Source organism: Eucalyptus grandis, chromosome 8, assembly GCF_016545825.1.
Source record: "Eucalyptus grandis isolate ANBG69807.140 chromosome 8, ASM1654582v1, whole genome shotgun sequence".
Lineage (NCBI taxonomy): Eukaryota > Viridiplantae > Streptophyta > Magnoliopsida > Myrtales > Myrtaceae > Eucalyptus > Eucalyptus grandis.
The window spans coordinates 38,050,896-38,075,473 of record NC_052619.1 but is presented as its reverse complement, the minus strand read 5'-3'; the positions used below and the strand labels follow the sequence as shown (position 1 = coordinate 38,075,473).

Sequence of the window (24,578 nt, the reverse complement as noted above, 5' to 3'; positions counted from 1 at the left end):
GCCTTCTAAAGCTTGAGCAGTGGCATTGTAGTTGGGATCGTGATCCTAAGATACATATTAGAGCACTGCAAACTACCATTTTTCTTAGAATCCAGATTGTTCAAAAATTTTGAGTCGCAGGATCGTATGATTGTGATCCTACAATTTGGATTGTGATCCTAACAACCATGCACGCATGCATAGAGAAGAGTCTTGTGATGGTGCGAAAGAAATAACAACAAAGAAGGAGACCGCAGGTCAGATTGAACAAACATACTTGGTCCCAATACCAACAGCTAATTTCTCAAAGCAAAACAGTAAAAAATCACCAACAAAGGGCCTTTTGAACCGTAAGAAAAGTGGATAACAAGTTAGAACTATAATCTTAGATTATATAAGAAACATTAACTATCTTTCACCAATTCTCAACTCTTTACCTGCTTTCCTTGACACAACTAAATCCACTTTACATGGCTGGCCATTATGTGGAATTATCTCTGCCAAGAATCCGTTCAGATGATAGGCACCATTATAAGAAGCTTCTTTCGGGAAGGTTCAACACTAGCCCTCTTCGACGATATATCTGGAATTTGCATAGGCACCATGCAAAAGCTGAGGAGACAAACTGATTGACCATGTCAAGAAAGGCAAAGGAGACGAAAAGGAGGAGGAAGAAAAAAGAGGCTAAAGCTGAGAAAAATGTCTCTATGAAGAGCGATATGCTCAACAAAATCCCAAAATGTTTCACATGGCCAAATTGGATGAAAATATTAAAGAGTAATTTTCCTCAACCTGTTTTAAGCAAAGTGACATTGAGAAGAATGTGTTATGAGCACTCAAACAGAAATGGTGTCAAAGTAAATAGGCATTCAATGATGTAAATCCTTTGTCAGAGTTGTTGGTTAAATTGGATATCTATATCAACACCGAAAAAATCCTTCAGAATATGCAGCAAACCATTTCAATCCCACGAAGTTAGTAACCTGCCTGTCCTACAACAATTCAGAATCCATGGACACATAACTTCCCTGATCATCAAACAAACACACACTTGCAGCAACAATCCAAAGAAAGCTTCATAAAAGATCCCAACTACCAGTAATCCGAAACAGCACTTCACCAAAATGACTTTCGCCACTTTTGATAAAAGAATTTTCACTTAAGCTCCCTTGACCAAACAACATTGAGCATAAAAAGCAGAAAAAACACCAGCTGATCATTCGCCAGCTGAGTAGAAATGTCCACAGGCAAAATCGTGTAAAAATCACTTCAAGTCCTGAGCTCAGGTGGATTGCGAAACCAAGACTCAAAAGCCAATTACCCATCGACCTCCCATCTTCCTCGCGAATCCACGACTCAAAAAAATGGAGACAAGAAAACCATTTACGGATAGCAACCATGTAAAACACATCGAGACGCACCGTGACAAAACCAAACCAGACGAAACAACGGGGAGAATAAGGGCAAATGGGCAGCAAGAGGCGAGAGGCAAATTGGTACCTGAAAAACCGTCGAGGCCGAGAGTGAGCGTGACGGAGCGACGAGCCCCGAGGTCGCGAGTTAACGGAAGAGAGAGAGAGAGAGAGAGCGGTCATGAGAGAAGTCTGGAGTCCGATTGAGGGTTTTATTTATAATTCAAAAAAAAAAGATTTAAATGGGTAATTTCACACCTAAAATAGAAAACCGGACTGATATCCACTTTTTCAAGTTTTTAGGAACCGAAAATCGGTCCTGGTCGGTCTAGGCAATTCTGATTCGAACAATTCCATTTGCTCATCCCCTGCTGCTAACAACGATACTTCACTCTTTATCAAGCTTTCGTGTTTAGCTAGGTGAAGGTACATTTCCTAAAAACTGTACAAACGCTATAAAATGGTTAAAAGTTTCAGGGTGAAGTAAGTGCCATAAAATTAAGAGTTAATACCATGAAAAAGCATTAAATTAGTACGTTTGTGATAAATTTAGCGAAAATTAATTTTCAACCGTAAAAAACTCCAAATTAGTATACATGTGACGAGTTTGTCCCAAACAAATTTTTTGAATACGCACTTCATTAGTTTCCGTTAAATTGGATTATTACCACAAAAAACTACAAAACTACCATCCATGTGACAAACTAAGTATAAAACCTCAAACTGTTATACCCGTCAATTATCACGTATCATCCAACTTAGAAATTTGATAATAAAATTTTACTAAAACTAAAGAATGATAAATTTGTCATAAGTATACTAATTCAGGATTTTTTGTAGTCAAAAAATTAATTTGAGGTAAATGTAATATGACTATATCAGTTTAGGCTTTTTCATAGTATTCTAAATTAAAATATATCCAAACTAATGTATAGAAAGCAAAATCATGTCAGCTAGGACAGGTCGCGGGACCTAGTCCTTAAATGAAGTAGTAAACACGAATGCTAGGTACAGTCTAACCAGGATCCCTACCAATAATGATGCTAAAAAGTCAGAAAAGGAAGCATATTAACTGCGTAAAATGCCAAGAGTTTCTCCACTTGCTTATATTTACCAAAAGCAAGCTCGTATGACGGTGATATTTAAGACAACAATCAAAATCTTTCATACGTACGCAACTCCACAACAAGGCAAAAATAAATGTTCCTTCTCACAGTAGTAGGGCAAATAGTATTTACTATTCTTTCTTACACAAAGCAAAAATAAATGTGATCATATATTTCTCACGGTTTATTGGAATACGGAGAATAGTTTACATATAGTATGTGAAATCTAAATACGCAACTTGATAATCTCTTAACACATTGTTCAACCACACCAATCCAAAGAGTTTGGCAAGCATCTTTATATATGCATTTATCACAATTGTACAAGTTGCCTTAGTCGTGAAGACTATTATTTTCTAGCTAGCAGGTAGAATGTAGGACTCTTTCCACAAATTCCGTGAAATTTTGTGAAATGGTCCGTTTTCACATAGTACAATGCAACTTGTGGATGACTTCATATTTCTTTGTTGTAGTACCCTCTACCGTTGGAAGTACTGACGACCAAGGTCAATGGGCCAAAGAAAAATGTGTTTGAATTTTGTATAAATGGTTGGTGTATGCGGTAGTCTCATTTTACCTCTAGGTGATAGTAGTAATTTCATGCTAGGGAATTGTAAATTACAATAATATTTGAACAAAGGATTATTTAATTAGCATCCGTTTAAGTAAGGGCGCGTTTGGTTGCGTTTACTTTAAAAATTGTTCCGGAACAAATAGAAAAAGTATTTCTTCCTGGAACAATTTTTGAACAAAAAATACGCGTTTGGTAAACTTGTTCCGAGAATAAAAAATAAAAATTTGGATAATTTTTTTATTTCTTTTATTTTTTCTATTTTTTTTTCTTATTTTTCCTTTTTTTCTTTTTTTCTTTTTCATTTTTTTTTTCTTATTTTGGCGGTCGCCGGCGAGGGCCGAGCTCGCCTGTGCCGGCGCGAGGTCGGCCTCGCCTTGATCCGGTGAGGCCGAGCTCGCCCCACGCGCGGCGAGGCGCGGCCTCCGCCGCCGGGCGAGCTCGGCCTCGCCGGATCTGGGGCGAGATCGAGCTCGCCCGTGCCGGCGCGAGGTCGGCCTCGCCATGGCCGGGCGAGCTCGAGCCGCCCATCCGGCGAGGCGTCGCCGCGGTGGCTCTGGCGAGGCCGAGGCTCGCCGGCCGGGGCGAGGTCGGCCTCGCCGGATCTGGGCGAGCTCGAGCTCGCCCACCATGGCGAGGCCGACCCTCCCGGCCTACGGCGAGCGTCGGCCTCGCCGGGACGGGCGAGCGCCGGCCTCGCGGGGCCGGCGAGCCTCGCCGTGGCGGGCGAGGCCGCCGGCCCCTCGTCGGGCTTGGTCGCCGGCCATGGCCGAGGCCTACGACCTGGCCAAAAGAAAGAAGAACAAAAATAAGAAAAAAAAAAAAAAAACAAAGTGTTTCGATTTGTGTTCAAAAAAAAACACAAAATTTGTGTTTCTTGTTTGTTTTTTTTTGTTTAACAAAAAGAACAAACGCACACAAACGCGTTCTGTTCCTTTTTGCTCCCAGAACAGAAAGCAGAAATTTCTGTTCCTGGGAACAGAAATAGGGTGCAACCATGCAGGCCCTAAATGGCTGACAGGATGAGCCTCTCGGGCTTCGGAAATCCGGGCTAGAAAAGCCCAAGCCGAAATGCATCTCTAGGCGACAACGCAAGGTTTCTTATTCTCTCGCTCTCGCCATGTACTATCGCATGTTTTCACGCATCCAACCTGCTGATTCTTCCTCCATCGTTCTTCTCAACATCTGTTAGCATCGTCGCCCTCTTCTCTCTCGCTCTCGCCATGTACGATCGCATGTTTTAACGCAGAAAAAAGAGAAGAACTGGATACTGCGTGATAGTAGCTGGTCTAGCTTGGCGAGAAGAATGAGCAACCTCCAAATTAATCAAGTAAGTCCCGCGAATTTCTCTTCCCTTTTCTGATCCTTGACTGTTGTGATTATTCACACTGAGAAAAAAAGAAAATATAATGTTGAAGGATGAGACCATTTCTTTCAATTCTGAGGTATGGTCCGTTAATTAACATGATTCTGGCAAGCACTTAAAATTAAATCATACACATTCGATCTAATTCAGAGCGCCGAAATTACGTTAATTAACGTGTCTCAGCTAGACAGTCACTCAAGCATCAATTTTGTCTTCTCTTGATTCAGTTACCGATTGCTTTCATCCTTCTAGAGAGGGTTAATCACACAAATAATTTATAAACTTACGTCTACCATTTAATCAGTAGTACCAGGCCAGTGGCAGCCTTGCCTCCCTAGGTCCAAAAATTCCTTATATTCTTAGGTAGAAATTAATTTTTTTTTAAAAGCAGTCATTTATATGTTATTTAGCTATAAGCTTGTCTTACCTTCTCTAACCTCAAATCCTCAGTTCCCATCGCGTTTAATAATATTTCTGTATTTTATCTTGGTTGAATTTCATTCCAATTATTCTTCTTATGTAGTTTAAAACTATTCAGCGTGGTTCTTACGCCTTCAAGATCGATGGTAAGTAGCTCACAATAAGAACACCCCAATTAGTTTTAAAATTCACATGTTAGTGTCTAAAAGGTTGTCCTTGCTTGGTGGCTGGAGAGAGAAATTTTTGGGACTCAAATTCTTAAAAGAAGACCTTGATCCTTAGAATGTCAAAATTTAGTCCGGGAAGACACTTAAGTATCAAAAGTTAGGAAATATATATTTAAGTGTCAAAATTGAAGCAAAATGGATTAGTCAAGTGTTAAGGGTGAGAAAATCCAGTCAAAATGCTAACACAGCATTTTTTTTATGAGGCAAGTGAAAAATGATGACGTGGCTAAATAAGCAAAAAAAAAATGATGTTATTTTGCATGCTAACGTGGCTAGTAAGCTGAAATGACGTCGTTTCACTTGAATTTGAATTTGAATATAAATATTACCTAACTTAAATTTAAAACTGAAAAATTTTAAAAAATAAAAGGAGGGTTGGAGAACGGCGAGGGCTATGCAAGCCCTCCTCGCCGCCACCTCACCACTATCACTCGAAAGGGCCAGCGATGGTAGGGGTAGAGTCAATCGAGGTTGCTAGGCCCTAATGGTGAGGGCTCGTAAGCCCTCCCCTAGATCATACGAGGGTCGCCGACCCTTGCTTAATAGGCCAAGGGCCAACACCGGCTAGGGGGTCTTGTCGGATCTGGGGGAGGGCCGCAACCCTCGCCCCAAAGCTGGGCAAGGGATTGTAGGCCTTCACCACTAGTCGGCTGGGGTCGTCGAGCCTTGGCTAGGGGCCAACGACCCTGATCAACCCTTCCCCATCATTGCCGACCCTCGTCGGCGAGGGCGGTGAGGGCCGAGCCCTCGCTGTTTTGCAATCTTCATCTGTTGTTCTAAAATAATTTAATTTAATGAACATTTATATTAAAATAAAATAAAATAAAAAGGTAAAACGACATAGTTTTGGTTTTTCTTTATTGACTCAACTCTCTGACGAGTCATGTAGACGATTTATATTATTAAAAAATTGTCACGTATGATTTTCGACCAAGGTCACCAGACTTAGAAATCAGATATCCCAATTTAAAAAAAAAAAAAAAGTGACACTTAAGTATCCCAGTGCCAAGTTTGGCACCTGTCCTATTCTTTTGCCTTCCCAAAAGTCAAAACTCGTCCATAGAGCAAAAGGGGGTTCTCCGCTATGTAACACTGACAAAGACACGCGACCGACACGACACACCAACACGTCATTTCTAAAAAAAATGAGAATTTCGATACGTTCCGACACGTTATATATTAAATATATATATTTTTATATATAAATACAAAATAAATAATAATAATAATAATAATAATAATAATAATAATAATAATAATAATAATAATAATAATAAAGAGTACAGAATTAATTTATACTAAAAATATTAATCCAACATTTGTTAATATTATTCATTGTTTAAATTTGACAAAGATTAAATAGAAATTCAAAAATTGGAAATACAAAAAGTAAATTTGAAGGAACATGTCTTGTTTTCACACATTTGTCGGAGATTAGTGAGTTTCTTATAGTTCCGACAGAGTTCGGAGTTCATGATATAGACTAGCTTGGAGCTCCTTTGCAAAACAAGGTTCAAGAAAAATAAAAATCCAGGATAAAAACTCTCAAAGTACAACCAAAAGAAAAGGAAATAACTAAATTTACCATGGAAAATGTGAGAGATAACTCACAAGCCAATGATATAGACCAAAAGAGATAACTCGCAGGCAACACCTATGAGAGGCGGAAAGAAGCAAAAATAAAAATAAAAAGCACAACTTCAAGTCGGAGCAACGCTGGTGAAAAGAGGGGCGTTCCATCGTCACTGGTCAAAACTTATAAGTGAGAAACTTGAAAGTGAGAATTTTCTTCTTTCCCCTTTATTTTTGTTATTTTCATTATTTTTTCATAAATTTATATTTTGACCTCTCAAATATTGAAAATTATTAAAATTGACCCCATGCGTGTCGAATTTCGGACTCGCGTGTCGGGAAGAGTTGACCACGTGTCGGATTTCCCGACACTCGTTGACCGCGTGACGGAACGTGTCGGAGAGTGTCGAACACGTGTCGGAGTGTCGGATATGACACGAAGGCTTCCGGAGAGTGTCGGTGCTTCTTAGGATCTCCGAAGCTCAAAAGTAAAAAGCCCATACACCTGTTAATTTATTCTCGGAGCAATATTACAGGATTCATAATTTTTCTTCAGCTGTGCATCTGTTTGTATTGAATGTCCAAACCACGTGTTCAACCACGGTGCTTAATTTGCATTGTCAATCGATATTCGCACAAAAATACGAATTTGTCCTGAAATTTATTCAGAGATTAGTTTTTTTTTTTCTACTAGTTTTTGAAATTTAGTTTTAAGAATTATATGCCTTACGAAAAATATTAGGATGACCAAAAGTGAAAATTGAAATAGTTCATAAGAGGGCATTTTTTGTAAGTTGCCCTTAATCAAAGGGAAGCACATGTAAAACAATCATCTTGCTTTACTGAGTGCTTATTATCACATTAATTATGTCATATAGCCAATACAGCACGCTGGAATCTACGACTGTTCCATGGTGCGAGATCATGCCTCAATCCACATCGAGAATATGCTTCGAAGTATGCCTCCCACTTCGCCGGAGCCTAGTATATTTAGGGTTCGTTATCAACTACGCAAAGTCAACGAGAAAGCCTATGACCCAGAGATCCTAGCCATCGGCCCTTATCACCATGGAAATGACAAGTTCAAATTCATGGAGGTGCAAAAACTGCGATGCCTGCAGCAATTGCTTAAGAGGAGAGAAGAGGAGAGCATCGATAGGTATATGCCGACTCTCAGGGAACTGGAACAGCAGGCGCGTAATTGCTATGCGGAAACCATCGACCTCTCCCAAGAAAAGTTTCTTGCGATGATGCTCATTGATGGCTGTTTCATCATTGAGTTGTTCCGTGGGTACATTATAAGGGGGAATATTGAAGATATATTGGGGATTCAAAACAGCATAGACAACTTGCCTATGCATGAATGGGGGATTCAAAACAGCATTAGGCGTGATTTACTGTTGCTAGAGAACCAGCTCCCACTTTTCGTCTTGAGCAAGCTATATGACCTGATGAAAGATCCGGGCGACCAGGGTGGGTTCGGCTTTTACGCCAGCATGTACTTCAGAGTCCCCATACAAAATCCGAGGGCGATTGGCGAGGAGACGAAGCATCTTCTGCATCTATATCACACGTGGCACACTTCTGGCTTGCCTGTAACGCCTCGGCCAAATTACATACCAGTTAAATTCTCGGCGACAGAGCTGAGGGAGTCAGGAGTCAGGTTTAAGGCTGCGCAAGGGGGCGAACTGAGCGACATCAAATTCGAGAATGGGACACTCGAGATACCAGTCTTAAAAGTAGAAGACGACACCGAATCAAAATTTCGAAACCTGGTCGCATACGAGCAGCATCGTCGAAGGGGAGACTTCAACTACTTTACGGATTACGTTGACTTCATGGATTGCCTCATAAACTCTTCAAAGGATGTTGAGCTGCTTCGCCACGCAAGGATTATTGAGAACTACTTGGGCGATGACGAGGTGATTGCGCAGATGTTCAACAGGATGGGTGACTACGTCACTGTATCCATTTCCTATCACTCCGAGATCTTCAAAAATGTTAATGCGCATTGTGACAAGAGGAGATACGTCTGGATGGCGAAACTAAGAAGAGAATATTTCAATAGTCCTTGGGCTTTAATGTCCGTTCTCGCAGCCATTGTGTTGCTCCTTCTCACGGTAGCACAAACAGTATTTACTATTCTTTCTTACGCGAAGTCGAGTTAAATGTGATCAATGCTGGTTCATGTATTTTCCCTGAACCATCTACTTGTGTTCTATAGCCAATAGTATTATCTTGGTTTTCCAATGAGGACGAACCAGATGTGCTTAAAGAAAGACAGTGAAAATTATTTATGCTTTAAATGAGGTTCACAAATCTCTCTTCATTTGGAACTAGATGATTACAACAGAAAACCAACAGGACATTAGCAACCAAGTTGGTATATGGTTCAAAAAGATAAAATAAAAGAGGTACAACCAACAACCAACTTAGATGATTACAATAGACATGGTAGGATCACCCTACGAAGTCTTCTTCCCACAAAAATAACCAGCCGGTTCTCTGATCACGCTTGACCTAAAAAAAGAGTTACAACTCAACTTGGACTACAACTAAAAAGAATACGCAGCAGTTTCGTATCTCTGAACGATTTAATGGAATCCACATCATTGGTAGGAGAAGTTCTCCAAATGATATTATCAGCAACCTCTGAATCAGGATGGATACTTCCAGAAACAAAATCAGCCTTTGGACTGTCTCCCGATCAGCTATACTTGCATTAATAGAAAGGCCATGCTACTCTGTAAGAAAACAGCAAACCAATAAGCTTCATAACATCAGCCTTATTTTGCTGATAAATTTGTCTACAACAGCCCAAGTGAGGGAAGCAATTGTTCCATGGGAAGCCTTATCGGAACAACATTAAATTCTCGTAGAAATCAACCAACATTTAATAACAGAAACGCAGGTATAATTCCTATTAGGATAGTCTAAAGCACATTCATTCATGTCAACCAACACAATATGAAATTAGCAAGGAGGTAGGTTGATTCACCTCCTTTCTCTGCACATTTGATTTCATGCATTTAATAACAAAACTAGAATTAGCTTAAAGTCTCTAAACACAGACTCAATAAATAGTACATCCACCAAGCATTCATCCTTTTTAACAACATTTTCCAAATGGCACAACACATCTCTCCTTCCTACCAAAGCAAGCACAATGCACCCAATGACACAACAATATCACATGATCAGCAGATAGTACACCTATCACAGGTTAGAAGCCACAGGCTAGCGGGTCCAATAAGTCTTAAAAGAAAACATGTACATGAAATATGTATAATAACCCCATGTGGCACTTCTCATGCGACAAGTATGCTCATAGGAGTTAGTTGAATCTTCACTCATATCCAACCGAGAAGACACTTCCTACCTTGCCGCTTTTGGCATTTGTTTTTTTATTTGGTGTTTGACCATTTGTTTTGGTTGTCAATGCAAAATATAATCCATCTCTTCCGATGAGCATTTAAGAAGAAGAACCACAACTTGTAAAGGTACGAAACGCAATATTGATGGGTAATAAAATACTAATCACAAAACAAAAACTCTTCACAGGAATCTTGACGAGGCAAAAAGGCACTCACCCTTGTAAGGGCATAACCAAAGAGCAAGAAAAACACCAGAAAGTGGAGTGAACAGAATCAGAAAAAACAACAGACAGTATAAACAACAATGGATTTGGAACAATTAGAACTCGTAATCACTCAACTAAGTTGAAGCAAAGCTCCATTTGGATCAATCTTGGTCAACAATTGCAGATTTGGCGAGGAACTGAGAGAGATAAAAACATGAACAAGGAATCCTAAAATTTTGTCCAATTCAACTAAAGCAACCAAGAGAAAGCCCAAAACAGCACCACTGTGGTCCAGGTAAGCTATCAAAATGAATAGCTACTAAAGAAATGGTTACCCATAGTGGTTTATGTATATGCTTTTACCAATTGGGCACTGTAAGCAAAATATTAGTGTAATTAAACCAAGGATCAAAGGAAAACTACAAACATGGAAACGGCGCATATCATGGATACAAAGCTAATTTTCAACTTAACCAAGGATGTTAAGAATTCTTGGTAATGTGAAAGACTTCAGGTATCATAAAGTTTAGACAAGCAGGGTAAAATATGGCTTCCAAGGACACACACACACACACACACACACACACGCACGCACCCATGCACATATATATATTCAGGAAGAAGCGATGCAAGTTGAAAGGGAAAAGTTATTCATATAATATACTACTTGACATAGTATATTAATTAGTTGAGTACCCTCACTGGATAAAATTGAAAACTTGAAGCCTCAAGAGAATATAATCTGTTGGAGAACAAATACCAGCTATTCATTCCATCTGAAGAAAAGAAGGCCGCGGGATTCCGAAATAGAAGCAAACAAAGACAAATTTTCCCTGCTCTTTTGCTGAAATTAAAGAGGCTGGTCCTACACTCAAGGCTCTTAGGCCCATTATGCTTCAGAGATCAATCTTACACCAAACTGATGAGGAATTGTAAAACTGCCCTTGCTCTTTCTTAATGTTCTGCAGTCGGTCTCCATCCTTGCAAGATGAGCACAAATACTAGATATTCATTCGATCTGAAGAAAAGGAGGCCGCATAATTCCATAATAGAAACAAACAAAGACAAACTTTCCACGCTCTTTGGCTGAAATTAAAGAGGCTGATCCCACACTCAAGGCTCTTCGGCCCATTATGCTTCGGAGATCAATCTTACACCAAACTGATGAGGAAACTGTAAAATTGCCCTAACACTTTCTTAATGTTTTGCAGTCAGTCTCCATCCATGCAATATGAGCACAGGGACAAGACGGACACTGACATAGGGAAGAAAAGCTCCATTCGAAAGCTGCTTACCCAACAGAAAAACAGTTTCACACTGGAGTCACCCATTAGAAATTTTACAACTGGATCAATATTTCTCCTGTCAAATTAATAAGTAAGACCAAATAAATTCACAATAAATATTAAAGCTGGGCAACCTTTGTCACACACACAAAGGTTATCAGGATTGAGATGCTAAGTAGGATCCTTTCGAAGTCTTTGAGATCAGATCAAGATCATAAGATCCTACATATTTGAAGTATTAAATTCTTGCTTAAATCATTCCAATTAGATGCATATTAACCTTAAACAGAGGGATAGTGAAGCTTAAATGTAGCGTTCTCATGTGAGAGATTGCTCTGGCTTAAATTCTTGGTTGCCAGTTTTTCAACTAACAATTAGAGCACCATGTCAAAGATGTAAGAGCATAAAATCTCCTTGCCCCAGTTTTTAAGGTCTATTAAATAGGATCACAATAAAATAATCACCATAATAAGCAAGAAGAAGGCTGCCAAGAAATTACTTTCCTGCCTTTTCCGAATTTCTAATCCTTTATTTTGTCCTTCTTTTTCTTGGAATACATATCGTCTCTTTCTTTATTTCAAAGGATAAAATAGTATTTACCTCAATCTGGGACACACTCTCCAATTTACCTCCTGCCCCCTAACAAACCTCACTTTCACTAGCTATTCTAGGTTTTTCAACTGTTTAAAGTTCAAGGTAAGTTCTAATCAGTATACATCCAAAGAAATTATGCTATAAGGCCAAGTCAAATCGTGCGCCAATTTCTCAAGGATGTTAGAGGTCTCTCTCATCCGGTTGCAGAAGGACAGAAGCTGTCTCTCTCATCTCCAAAGGATGGCACAGTCCAGAAAGCCAACGGTGGTTGATGCCCATCTCATCATTTATTCAAGACTGAAGAAGAAGAAGAGATGGTGTCTCTGCACTTCTTCGCTTTCTACTGTTCATTCATCTCCATCCCTTTTTCTTAATTCTCCAAGCCTTATAATTTCCAAATGGAGCCTGAACATGATTAAGAAGAAAGTCCCACATGCACTAGGGGATGGATACCCAATTTCATATTTGCTCCAGCTAAAAAGCAGAATTGCCTTCTTAAAGCTTGAACACTGGAATCGTAGTTGGGATCGCCATCCTAAGATACAGATCACGACCCCTGCAGACTACCATTTTTCTTAGAATCCAAATTGTTCAAAGTTTTTGAGTCATAGAATCGAATGATCGCGATCCTAACAACCATGCACACACGCACACACGCATGCTCACACAGAAACGAGTCTTGTGATGGTGTGAAAGAAAGTGCAAGAAAGAGGAGACTGCAGGTCAGATTGAACAACGTACTTGGCCCCAAACCCCAACAGCTACTTTCTCAAAGCAAAACAGTAAAAAATATCAACAAAAGGCCTTTTGAATACTGTAAGAAAAGTAGATGACAAGTTAGAACAATGTTCTTAGATTATATGAGAAACATCAACTACCTTTACCAATTCTCAACTCTGTACCTGCTTTCCTCAGCACAATTAAGTCTGCTTTACATGGCTGGCCATTATATGGAATTATCTCTGCCAGGAGTCCATTCAGATAGCTTCTCTCGGGAAGGTTCAACACTAGCCCTCTTTGACGATATATTCGGAATTTGCTTAGGCACCATGCAAAAGCTGAGAGACAAACTGCCTGACCATGTAGAGAAAGGCAAAGGAGAAGAAAAGGAGGAGGAAGAAAAAAGAGGCCAAAACTGAGAAAAATGTCTCTAGGAAGAGCGATATGCTCAAGAAAATCCCAAAATATTTCACATGGCCAAATTGGATGGAAATATTAAAGAGTAGTTTTCCTCAACTTATGTTAAGCAAAGTGACATTGAGAAGAATGTGTTACAAGCACTCAAACAGAAATGGTGTCAAAGTAAATAGGCAAACAATGATGTAAATCCTTTGTCAGAGTTGTTGGTGGCCGAAGGTGATGTTAAATCGGATATCTATATCAACACCGAAAAAATCCTTCATAGTATTTCCGTATAATTTAGCCACTTCTAAAACATTACTTGGGGTTTTGTTGACATTTTGCTCAGCTCCGCCTATTTCCCTTCCTCCTCTTCTGCATTTTCTTCTCCTGTCTCTTCTCTTTCTCTTTTGCTGCGCCATCCTGTGAAGTAGAAAGATCAAATCATAAAATTAAAATCAATGGCCCAATATGAAATGCAAAAGGCGAACTCATGTAATAAACACTGCTGGCAGAACAAGTTGCACACGCATTTTACTCGCATTATATTTTAGAGCAATAAATAACACTCAAAATCTAAACCTGGCTTCCGCTCACTGAGTTCACCTCCTGATCAAACTCAGGTTCATTCTCAATTTTAACAGCAAATGGCTAGGATGATCGGTTCCAAGTCTGGAACCTAGGACCTACACTCTCAGGACCTGTTCCCAACTTTTGAAACCGGGAACTGACCCTGTGGACCCTAGAACCAACTCTAAAACCAAACCTGCCAGTTTCAGGTTCCACCGGGAACCAGCCACATCTTCTTTTCTTTTCAGTTTCATTCTTTTTTGGTTTCATTGCAGCTTGGTTATGCTAGAATATGCAGCAAATCATTTCAATCCCATGTGGTTAGTTACCTGCCTGTGCTACAACAATTCAGAATCCATGGACACATAACTTCCCTGATCATCAAACAAACACACACACACTTGCAGCAACAATCCAAAGAAAGCTTCATAAAAGATCACAACTACCAGTACCCTGAAACAGCACTTCACCAAAATGACTACCGCCGCTTTTGATAAAAGAATTTTCACTTAATCTCCCTTGACCAAACAACATTAGAATATAGAAAGGCAGAAAAAATACACCAGCTGATCATTCTTCAGCTGAGCAGAACATGTCCACAGGTAAAATTGTGTAAAAATCACTTCAAGTCCCGAGCTCAGGTGGATTGCGAATCCAAGACTGAAAAGCCAATTACCCATCGACCATCTCTCCTTCCCCGCGAATCCAAGACTCGAAAATGGATACAAGAAAACCATTAACAGATAGCAACCATGTAAAACACATCGAGACCCACCGTGACAAAACCAAACCAGAGGAAACAAAGGGGAGAATTAGGGCAAATAGGAAGCAAGAGGCGAGGGGCAAATTGGTACCTGAAAAACCGTCGTTGCCGAGAGTGAGCCCGTCTGGAGCCTGCTTTCGGGTTTCATTTAAAAAAAAAAATGGTGGTTCCGCATCTGAAATGAGAAACCGTACCGGTATCGACTTATTCAAGTTTTTAGGAATTGAAGGTCGGTCCAGGCGGTTCTGATTTGGACGATTTCTTTTTGCTCATAACAACAATAATTCACTCTACCATCACCTGCGGTGCCAGTTAAATATGGCTCCCATGATCCTTTGCGATGAGGAAATGAGCTCGAATCCGCTGGCCGCACGGGATCTTAAGTGTCACGTCGGGGTGGTGGGTTCTCCCGTTAGCGTATCCTGGGTTTCGCCGACTTCATTTGCTGACGGGGTTCTCGGTCATAAAAAAAAAAAAAAACAATAATTCACTCTTAATCAAGCTTTTATGTTTAGTTGGTGTTGGGCAAAGGCACATTTCCTAAAAACTATAAAAATATTATAAAATGATAAAAAATTTCAGGGTGAAGTAAAGTGCCATAAAATTAAGAGTTAATATCATGAAAACCATCAAATTAGTACGTTTGTGATAAATTTATCCAAAATTAACTTTCAATTGTAAAAAACTTCAAATTAGTATACATGTGACGAGTTTATCTCAAACTAATTTTTTGGCCACAAAAAATCTCAAACTAATATATTTGTGATAAATACAATTTTTATTAGTTTTCGTTAAATTGAATTAATACCACAAAAAACTACAAAACTACTACCCATGTGACAAACTAAGCATAAAAACTCAAACTATTATACCTATCAACTATCACGTGTTATCCGACTCAAAAATTTGATAGTAAAATTTAACTAAAATTAAATGATAATAAATTTGTCATAGATATATTAGTTTTGAGTATTCTGTGGTCAAAAAAATAATTTAAGGTAAATGTATTATGACTGTATTAGTTTGGGCTTTTTCATAGTATTCTAAATTAAAGTGTATCCAAACTAATGTATAGGAAGCAAAATCATGTCAGCTAGGATCGGTCACGGGACCTAGTCCTTAAATGAAGTAGTAAATATGAATGCTACTCTTAAAGGGTACAGTCTAACCAGGATCCCTACCAATAATGATGCTAAAAATGTCAGAAAAGGAAGCGTATTAAGTGCGTAAAATGCCAAGAGTTTCTCCACTTGCTTATATTTACCAAAAGCAAGCTTGTATGACGGTGAATATAAGACAACAATCAAAATCTTTCATACGTACGCACCTCCACAACAGGCTTTGCCGCAACCTCGTACACTTGTTTTTGCGACGTGGACTTGGCGAAAATTTCATCAAACTCGTAGGTGTATGTATCCTCGTTAGTCTTCCGCAATTTCAACATTTTCAGCCAATCATGGTAATACATAGGACTTCAATCAGTGCATCATGCAAAAGAACAATTTACCTGTATATTGCCAATGCGTCTTTTGCTTTTTAGGAGCAATATACGTAAATTGTTTACTCTTAGATAAAAGTATTTTCTTTTGAGGAGCAAAGAGTATTTTATTTTTACTTTTTTTGCTAAAATTTATTATATTCTAAAAGTTATGATAAATTTGCATTTGAAGTTACGTGTCAACATTTAACTATCATAAAAGTTTTGAAAGTTCCAAATTAAAAGAAAAATAGGTCAAATTTTGTGAATTGCTAGATTTAGATTAAATAAAAAGTAAAACTCGTTTTAGATAATTCCCAAATAATTCGCTTGGAATCAATAGACCATACATATAATGGAAATAGAACATGAATGATTGACATACCCTAGTTAATTATCTTTTCTTGAGTTAAATGCCAGTAAAAAAGTAAGACTTTGTAAGTAAATAAAAAAGGAATGAACCAATAAGATTTTGGGTCAGATGGTAAAAAGGTTTGCTCTTCTTGTGATGTTAGATTAGGGCCTTGTTAGGAGCATTCCTGGAAGAAAATCTTATGCACCAGAAAGATGAGAGAGAGGGTGACCATAAAATCGTCCAAGGATGTGCAGCAGTCATGGTGCACGAAAGCTAATCGGAACCATTTGACCTGAATCTTTAATTTAAGGCGACGATTAATTATATAATATTTCTTGTAAAATGTCGGGAAATCCTTATTCTCAACTCAATAGGCCTGAAAGGGAATTTTGTTTTGGGTCAGTAAACATGTTAAGTCGATAACAAGTTTCAAATATTGATGGTAAGTCGTAAAACATGACCCTTAGTTATAAGCTTGGTCGGTATTTGTAACTTATGAAAGAAATAACTATTTTACCATCAACAAATTCAATAACAGACTGGCACTTATTTTTAGATTTTACAAATAACCGCATAATTATTTGTAAGTGACCGATCATTTACCAATCTAAACATCCACCAATCCAGTAGTAGATTACCACTTGTTTTTAGATTTTACAAGTGGGCGCGTAATTATTTGCAAGATACCCATCAAATAATAATTTTACCATAAAAGACCTAAGCTTACTACTTATTTTCAGATTTTCCCTTAATTTTGTCCATCAAATAGTGTTGATTGATCACTCAATGAGTCGATTAATGACACATCATCAACTCTGTTTTGAGAGAATTCCTTTAGTTCCCGAAGATTAATCCGCAAAATTTCTCTTTTGTGAAAAAGAAAATTGAATTTTTAGGGAGTAAGTTGGAAAATGGGTTATTAACTTACTATATATACACACGCATAGTTGAATTAGTTTTAGCTTTTCTAAAGAACGTCAATGTTAGATAAGGAAAGAAAAAAAGAATCTTATTTTTTTTTTGTCTGATCCAATCCCATATATATTTTACAAGCTACTTTGTTGTGCAAAACCCTACTTCCTCACTTGCGTGTCCCCCTAGCTCATTAGAAGCTGGAGAATTAAACTCCCCACCTTATCCTTCCCAAATGAGAAGGGGAGCCATTGGGGCAATCTCTAGTAATTTAAAAACCTTTAACTTTTTCATTATTTTGATATTGTTCCCTTTTTTCAATTTTAGAAACCTTTTAACATTTTCACTGTTTTGATATTATTCCCTTTTCTCAATTGATTTATGCTTTTCATCCGTCCACAATTATGATTAAGTAATTACATGTTTGCCAAACATATATAATTAGAATTATTAATACCTATTTATACATTGCATGAATCCATTTTGATTTTTCAAAAAACATTAATGACGGACAATTAAGCTTTTTTATCCAATTAATATAAACAATAAAGTAATATGTGCAGGGGAAATGGTAAAAGAATTGAGTTTTGTGATGGTATGGCCCAATCACAAAGCCTTGTTTTACTCAACTTTCTTTTTGTTTATAGTTATCGATTCTGAAGTACCACACGTGAGCCCATGCAAAATTCACGAATCGCGTCAGGAGACAATTACGCGAGAAAAAGAGAAAGAAAAAGAAAAACAAAATCAAAGGTAATACATAGTGTACTTGAATGCAATATGGACGGTCTGTTCAGCACTCATGTCAGATTTACATCAATGTGAATACATGAATGTCAATAAAGAAATAGAAGAGGAGGAATTTGCACTCAAGTATATGTGTACATGTGTATGCACAAGTTTTACGTTACCTTGAGTATTTCCATAAACAAAACTCTCAAGCAGATAACTCCATTCCAGTATTCCCATATGAAGTTATGCACGACATCTGTCTTCATCTGTTTTTCGAGGTAATTGTAGAAGGAATAAAATCCATGCTTTCGGAGATGATCATCTCACGGCAATGCCAACCGAAGCGACAAGCAAGCTCATCAGCCACATCATTTTGAATGATAGAATTACAGTAGATGATGGGGATGTGGGTTCCAACTCTTGACCAGCTTGAGGAGGATCGCTAGTTTCCTATCACAAGAAAACCAGAAACAAATTGAATTCACCGAGTGTGCCCTTAGTGTCAAATTTCAATTGTAGATATTACGAAACTTGAAAGATTCGTGGTACAATTAAATTACAAACAAGTGATGAACATAATCTTCAAGAAATGGAACTCTGCAGAACCAAATGCAATCGGCTGTATATGAGATGTTGCAAAAGAAATAAAGAAGTGAATGGTCCTCATGTTGAATAACAAAAGGAACTAGACATGCAACAAATTTCATGACTCAGAAAGCTATATTTAAAAGATGAAACTATGGTTTAGAGAATCACTTTAACTGTTGGAGAACAAAGTTCAGGCCGTCGCACGATGAATATCTGATCGCCCGGTTTATCTTCCTTATACGCATCCTGATTTCTATGCCAAGTCCATAATGCATATGTTGAATTCACAATCTGCAAAGGAAAAAAGCAAATATATTCTGCTCAATTGAACTATGACGTTACCAAGGTGCAGTCAAAGAAAAGTAATACGAACTTTTTGTAATTCATGCTAGTCCATCAACTGATTCGAACTGAAACAAAATTTCTCAACTGGAAGAAGAAAAAGGGCACTTAGATTGTCTAATCCAACAGCTCTTATTCAAACTTACACTCAGCTTTTGTTAGATATGGAGTTCATAGGAAGAGATGCTTCAGACTGTGAGGAGACATGGATGTATCTTTTCAGCTTAGGAAGCATGTTTTAACATGGCAAGAGTCACTTACAGCAGCAAACTGAAGCCCAGCTCAGTAAAAGTCGCTGTGGCCTCTCCATAATGACATCCCAACAATGTTCTATGTAGACTATTCATACTGGTTAAAATCAGCAAGTGGATAGATGGTGATAATGATAATTTAAACTCCTTATAGGGTGCACATTGGTTTGGACAATTGGAATAAGTGTGAAAAAGGTGCATGACCTAAAATTTGACAACCGCACCTCAAGTATTCCATGTCCAAAGCTGCTTTCTCTGTACGCACTCCACTCAGGTTGGTTGCTCCAGCAAAATTTGCCTTTGGCGGGGCCATTGGAGAAATTCAGAGGACACAACCCTCCGAACTCGGGCGTGTTGTCCTCAGGTTTAGGACACTTTCCAGGGTCATCTGCAAAATCGACGTCAACTTTCTCGATATTGCCACCATCCCCAACTGTTATGTATAGAGGACCACATGGGTCTAGTGTATAGTTGTAGACTCTGTTCATCCTCTCATATGCATGAACCTGCAAACCAGAACTTACTTCTCATGCAACTAACTGATAATGATAAAGAGGAAGCCGCTCCACTTGACTTTTGTATAAATGAAAATCCAAGAATCCAAATTCTCCTCTCTTGCCACTTTGATCTATCTCTTTATTTTCTAATCTTTAGGCTAGTGGATTGCAATACATAATGAAAAGACATATGGTGAAATATAAATCTCAGGGTTGTCTGAGAAGAAACCGTATCTGGTAACAGAAAGAGAACATGTTGCTAGTCATATATGAGCATCACATGCAATAGCTCTGGTTTCAGTTCAACATTGTTTCAACTTTCAAGATTCTAAAGTTAAAATGAGGATTATGCTAGACTAAATAACAAGAACTCACAAGAGGCGAAAGCATCGCAATGCCGTCATGAAATTATCATAAGTTCTTTCCTCCTCACACAGGACAACAAGTGCACAGATTACAAGGGAAAGGAGCATTAAGTTTCAAAGTGCAAAAACTTTAAGCTTCCTCATGTTATGTACTTACATGGCCATTGAACACGATATCGACTTTGTATTGATAAAGAAGAGCTTCCATTTCTTGCCTCATGCATTCAAATTCCTGATAATGGGAGTTATAGCTATTGTACCACGGTGGATGCCAAGCAGCAACCACCCATGGGGTTAAGCTGCGATTCACTCGATGCAAGTCATCCATCAGCCACGAATACTGAGCGCCTGAAAGGGCGAACTTATGTCAAAACAGTGTCAGAAGATGAAAGTTATAAATCATCCATCAGCCGGGTACAGGGCTCTTCTTTGTACTGTGACTAAGTTGCAAAGTGTTGTGCAGGATTTAGTCATGTACCAGTTGTCTTGTAGTCGACATAGGCTCCAAGCATAATAAAGTGTATTCCTCCAGCATTGAAGGAGTAGTAGAAACTGCTGTTGGAACGACTCTCCTCCGATGGAATGGCAAATCTTGTTAGGTACGATTGGAAGGTGATCCCATCAACTTGGGGCTCAATTTCGTGGTTGCCTTCTATGACCATCATAGGCACTCTTGATGTCAATGGCTCCATGAACCTGAAATTGAAATTTACTCATTCTTGGTGCATTCAAACAAGGGAGTCGCAAGAGCATTATTATGTGCAGTTGCAGAGACCATAAAAATGAACGGACATACCAAATCATCCTTGCCATTCTACCTCTGCTCTAATCCATGTATAATGTAGATCAACAAACCAAACCATCAAGTATAAAAAGAGACAAAGAAGGCAATACTCATGCAGATACAACAATATCAAGTGTGAACTACATCTTAGAAGAAGTATATGGTATTCATATTGGTGCGGCAATGTTTGGTCTTTCTGACTTCAAAATTGTTTAGCACTTGCACCATGATGGAGATGCTTCATCTTAAGCTAGTATCACAAACTATACAGAATATTTGACTGGTCTCATAAAAACAGACCCCTGAAAGGATGTGAAGGCGCAGAGGATTTACCTTCCCCAGCCATCCCAGCGAGGTTGATATGTCTCTCTAATGGGTGCATTTGGAAATGAACAAGAGAAGCATGAAGCGCCTTGTCCCCCAGTGGTGAGATACTGGTTTGCATAAGTCAAGTCTCCAACCATCAAAACCAAGGCTGGATCATTTTTGATCACATGATCTATGGTTGTCGAAGAATTGCTCGTGAGACCTAAATCTCCAATAACCGCTATACGAGTGGGATATGCATTCGGACTGGGTGAGGGCATGGTCTTGAAGGAATATTCGTCGCTCATTGCTGGAACAGAACTGTCACCACACTTAAAATAATAAGTCGTAGCAGATTTAAGACCTGTGAAGGAAAATAAATTTCAGTAGAGCAGGGAATAAGTAACTTAAATTTTTATCAAGCAAACTGTCGGTATCATAAAATGGATAGACTGGTGTCAGCACCCGAGATAAAAGGATAAAATAAAAACCGGCACATGCCACATAAAATTCTTTTACATTTTAAATTGCAGGACAGCCTAAAGAAAATTTGTTTATTTGGTCAAAACCTAATGTTTGATGGAGGGTGAAGAGATCAATCTCTTTTCAATGCGATAGAACTATAAATGTATTAGTGTCTTCAGATTCTTCAAACTAACAATTGCAGTGAACACAGAAGGCAGAGTACTAAAGATCGCTTACGAGCTTTCTTCTTGTAGAGAATCATTTTGCTGAAGAAGTACTCTTTATCAGCTTTCTTCTCATAGTGAATAAATCAATTGCCATATTTAATCCAAACATAATTGTTGTGTAATTTAGGCTGGTCTTCATTGTGAAATTCTTATTACTCAAGCATTATCATACAAAATGCATGATCACCATCTTGATAACATGAAAGCAGCTTGCATGAAAAAAGAACAGGAAAAAATTGACGATAATAGGCAGCATGTGACGCTAAGCAATTACAGATAAGATAGCGTCTATCAACTGAAGCTTCTCATTCACCTTAAAGCATCTACCTGCAGAATCCGTTGAATTCGATTAAAAAAGATGGTCCCTAGACCTCTTTCAGAAAATGCTATCTTAGTTCCAGTTGCAAGGGTAAGTTCAAAAGTAGAGTGGAGCCAATTACAGTAAATGAAGGAATTCATCGCTCTCATTTAAGGAATACATAACACCAAAGGGAAAAAACACCGACAATCCAGATCATGTTTTCCCATGTGTCAGGAAAGAGTTTTAAGTTATGTAATGGAAATCAAAAACCTTATGTCGCGTTTCACCAATTTCCAGTTACCTTCAAGTCTGACGTGATGAATAATGCCAGAAGTGTAATTCAAGAGCCCCTCGAATGGGTACAGTTGACTGTAGACAGCCGACATGCCGTCTTGCTTGCTTGGGTACTTCCCACTCTCTGTGCCATACTGAACTTCACTGGCGACGGATGATGGATCGAGCGGCGTGACATTCTTGCCAATCTGAGCATCCCCTTGAAGACACGGATCAACTCATTAACCCGACCAACATCGACATCTATTCCGACTTCTTCAAACATACAAACAAATAGATTTCACTGACCACCCCTGTACTCGATGAACTCATGCGCAACGCATCACATTAGGTGTAAATGCAATACCAACTTGGTCATCGCAACAGTCCACATTACCCACATGAAGAAATGCACTAGATCACAAAAGCTAACCACTTGTCGAGTCTCTCAAGAAACACATTCCTAATTCCAAGAACCGTTAGAACCACACTCGAAGCTTGTACATATTCCTCACGCTGGACCACTCTGACTCCACAAAACTGACAAACACCCAAATAGTGAAGGAAATCGAGTACCTGTGATCCAAGAGACCCACATCGAGCTAGGATCGCTGGACAGCGCGAGCGAAATCTGCTCAGGGAACGAGGAAGTGACGTTCTTCTTGAGCCTCGGGTCATCCATCGGCAAGTCGTCGCTGCCCATGCGGAGGGACGGGTCGAGGCGGCGGGTGACGGGCTCGAACGGACCATCGAGGGTGGTGGGTATGGCGCCGCCGCCCTGCCCCATCACGGCCATCATGCCCGCCGCTTCCGCGAGCGCGAGAATGGCGATCAAATGCGTCAGCACTTCAGGGGCTTCCATAGTTTCAACGTTTCCTGCTCTGCCACCTACTCCTTTTCTCGAAGGTTTTAGCGTTGGAAAAGCAGGAGGGTAATCATAGTTTTCGTGCGAGGATTGAAGTGTAAGCCTTGGGATCAGCGAGAGGAATATGCCTTTGGTTTGGTGCCATATGCTTGTCTTGGTTTGGTGCCATGTAGTGGTGTTCCTAGGTTCGGGTGCCTACTGGTGATGTCTTAACCTGTAGTTAAACCTGACGCTCGTGGGCAAACCTCCACGCCAGAATTCAACAATCGCTTGACAAAAGGGTCAAATAACGCCCCCACCCTCTTATGTCGGATCCCGAGAGATTGCAGGCAATAGTGGATACTCTCGTATGGAATCTACGCCCCGCGCGGCCCGACTCTATCAATGGCGACTTGATTTCCCATTTCTTATTTATTGATAAGAGATAATCTCCAAAAAGAAATTTTGAAGTCCTTTTCCAGTGGGCTATTATTAATATTAAAAAATCCTTCCGTCTCTCTTTTGAAGAGAACCGAGACAACAATTCACTAAGAACTAAACCCAATCCAAGATCAATATCTTCTCCGAAAATAAACATATTGAAATCAACTTAACTCCGGTAACAACCAATCAATACAGTCTCGCAATAAGTAAATATAACATCGAAAACCAACAACAAATGCGGAAATAATCTCGGATTGCCCAAAAACTTTCACTAATCACTAAGAATAGTATGACACATAAAGTGTTCTTTTGCAGCCACACACTAGAAATTCAATATTAACAATACAATCGTATTTCCTCATAATAAATGTGAATTAATATAAATTGAACAAGAAAACTCAACCGCGATTGGAGAATTTGAAGAAAGTTCTTAACAAACAAAACCGATCAACTCATAGACTTTGATCTCATGAACAACATACTCAAATTTGAGATAATTTTGCCAACGTTTGGCCTTCGAATAAGGAGCTCAAAGCCATTAACTCACTTTTCTCACTCTCTCACTTACACGAAGCAACCTCCTATCTTTTCTTTTGATTTTTGACTTTCACTCTCCTTTTTTTTTTTTTTTTTTTTTTTTATCTTTTTGTCTTATGTTAGCAGGGCCCCACATAGAGGTGGACCTGGCCAATAGATCTCTCCCTCCACCTCATGAGGAAAATTCCATCGCGCCCGCTTTATTTCTACAAGAGTCAAGTTTCACCATGGGCAATAGTTTGGTCATGATAATGGATCCATTGATGCTTCAATCTTAAATACAACACCGAATTTTTGCTAAGATATATGGCAT

General features: G+C 39.0%; 1 protein-coding gene and 2 long non-coding RNA genes across 6 annotated transcripts in view; all 3 read right to left on the bottom strand.

Moving 5' to 3' along the window:
- LOC120287733 overlaps positions 1–15,949 on the bottom strand; it is a 69,196-nt gene extending 53,247 nt beyond the window's left edge. Inside the window, exon 1 of the long non-coding RNA XR_005545998.1 lies at positions 15,893–15,949. This is a non-coding gene — a long non-coding RNA (uncharacterized LOC120287733). The remainder of the gene's footprint in view (positions 1–15,892) is intronic.
- LOC120287732 lies at positions 8,960–14,726 on the bottom strand. Of its 3 annotated transcripts, none has more exons than XR_005545995.1 (5): positions 14,657–14,726; positions 13,555–13,655; positions 13,016–13,187; positions 10,994–11,213; positions 8,960–9,397 (listed from the first exon to the last, which is right to left on the bottom strand). It is a non-coding gene; the product is annotated as an uncharacterized LOC120287732 (long non-coding RNA). The 3 variants fall into 3 exon arrangements; XR_005545997.1 differs by lacking the exon at positions 14,657–14,726 and adding an exon at positions 14,578–14,607; XR_005545996.1 differs by lacking the exon at positions 14,657–14,726 and adding an exon at positions 14,364–14,557.
- A 2,100-nt stretch (positions 15,950–18,049) lies between the features above and the next one.
- On the bottom strand, positions 18,050–23,581 carry LOC104414338 (purple acid phosphatase 23). 2 transcript variants are annotated; one of them, XM_010025410.3, is made up of 8 exons: positions 23,017–23,581; positions 22,469–22,660; positions 21,202–21,538; positions 20,563–20,780; positions 20,242–20,432; positions 19,447–19,728; positions 18,798–18,920; positions 18,050–18,491 (listed from the first exon to the last, which is right to left on the bottom strand). In XM_010025410.3, exons 1-8 carry the CDS (start codon positions 23,300–23,302, stop codon positions 18,360–18,362), a joined length of 1,761 nt encoding a protein of 586 aa, XP_010023712.2. In that variant the 5' UTR covers positions 23,303–23,581; the 3' UTR covers positions 18,050–18,359. The 2 variants fall into 2 exon arrangements, with proteins under 2 accessions (XP_010023712.2, XP_039156984.1); XM_039301050.1 differs by having other exon boundaries at positions 22,469–22,649; positions 23,017–23,152.
- Positions 23,582–24,578: the final 997 nt, after the last annotated feature.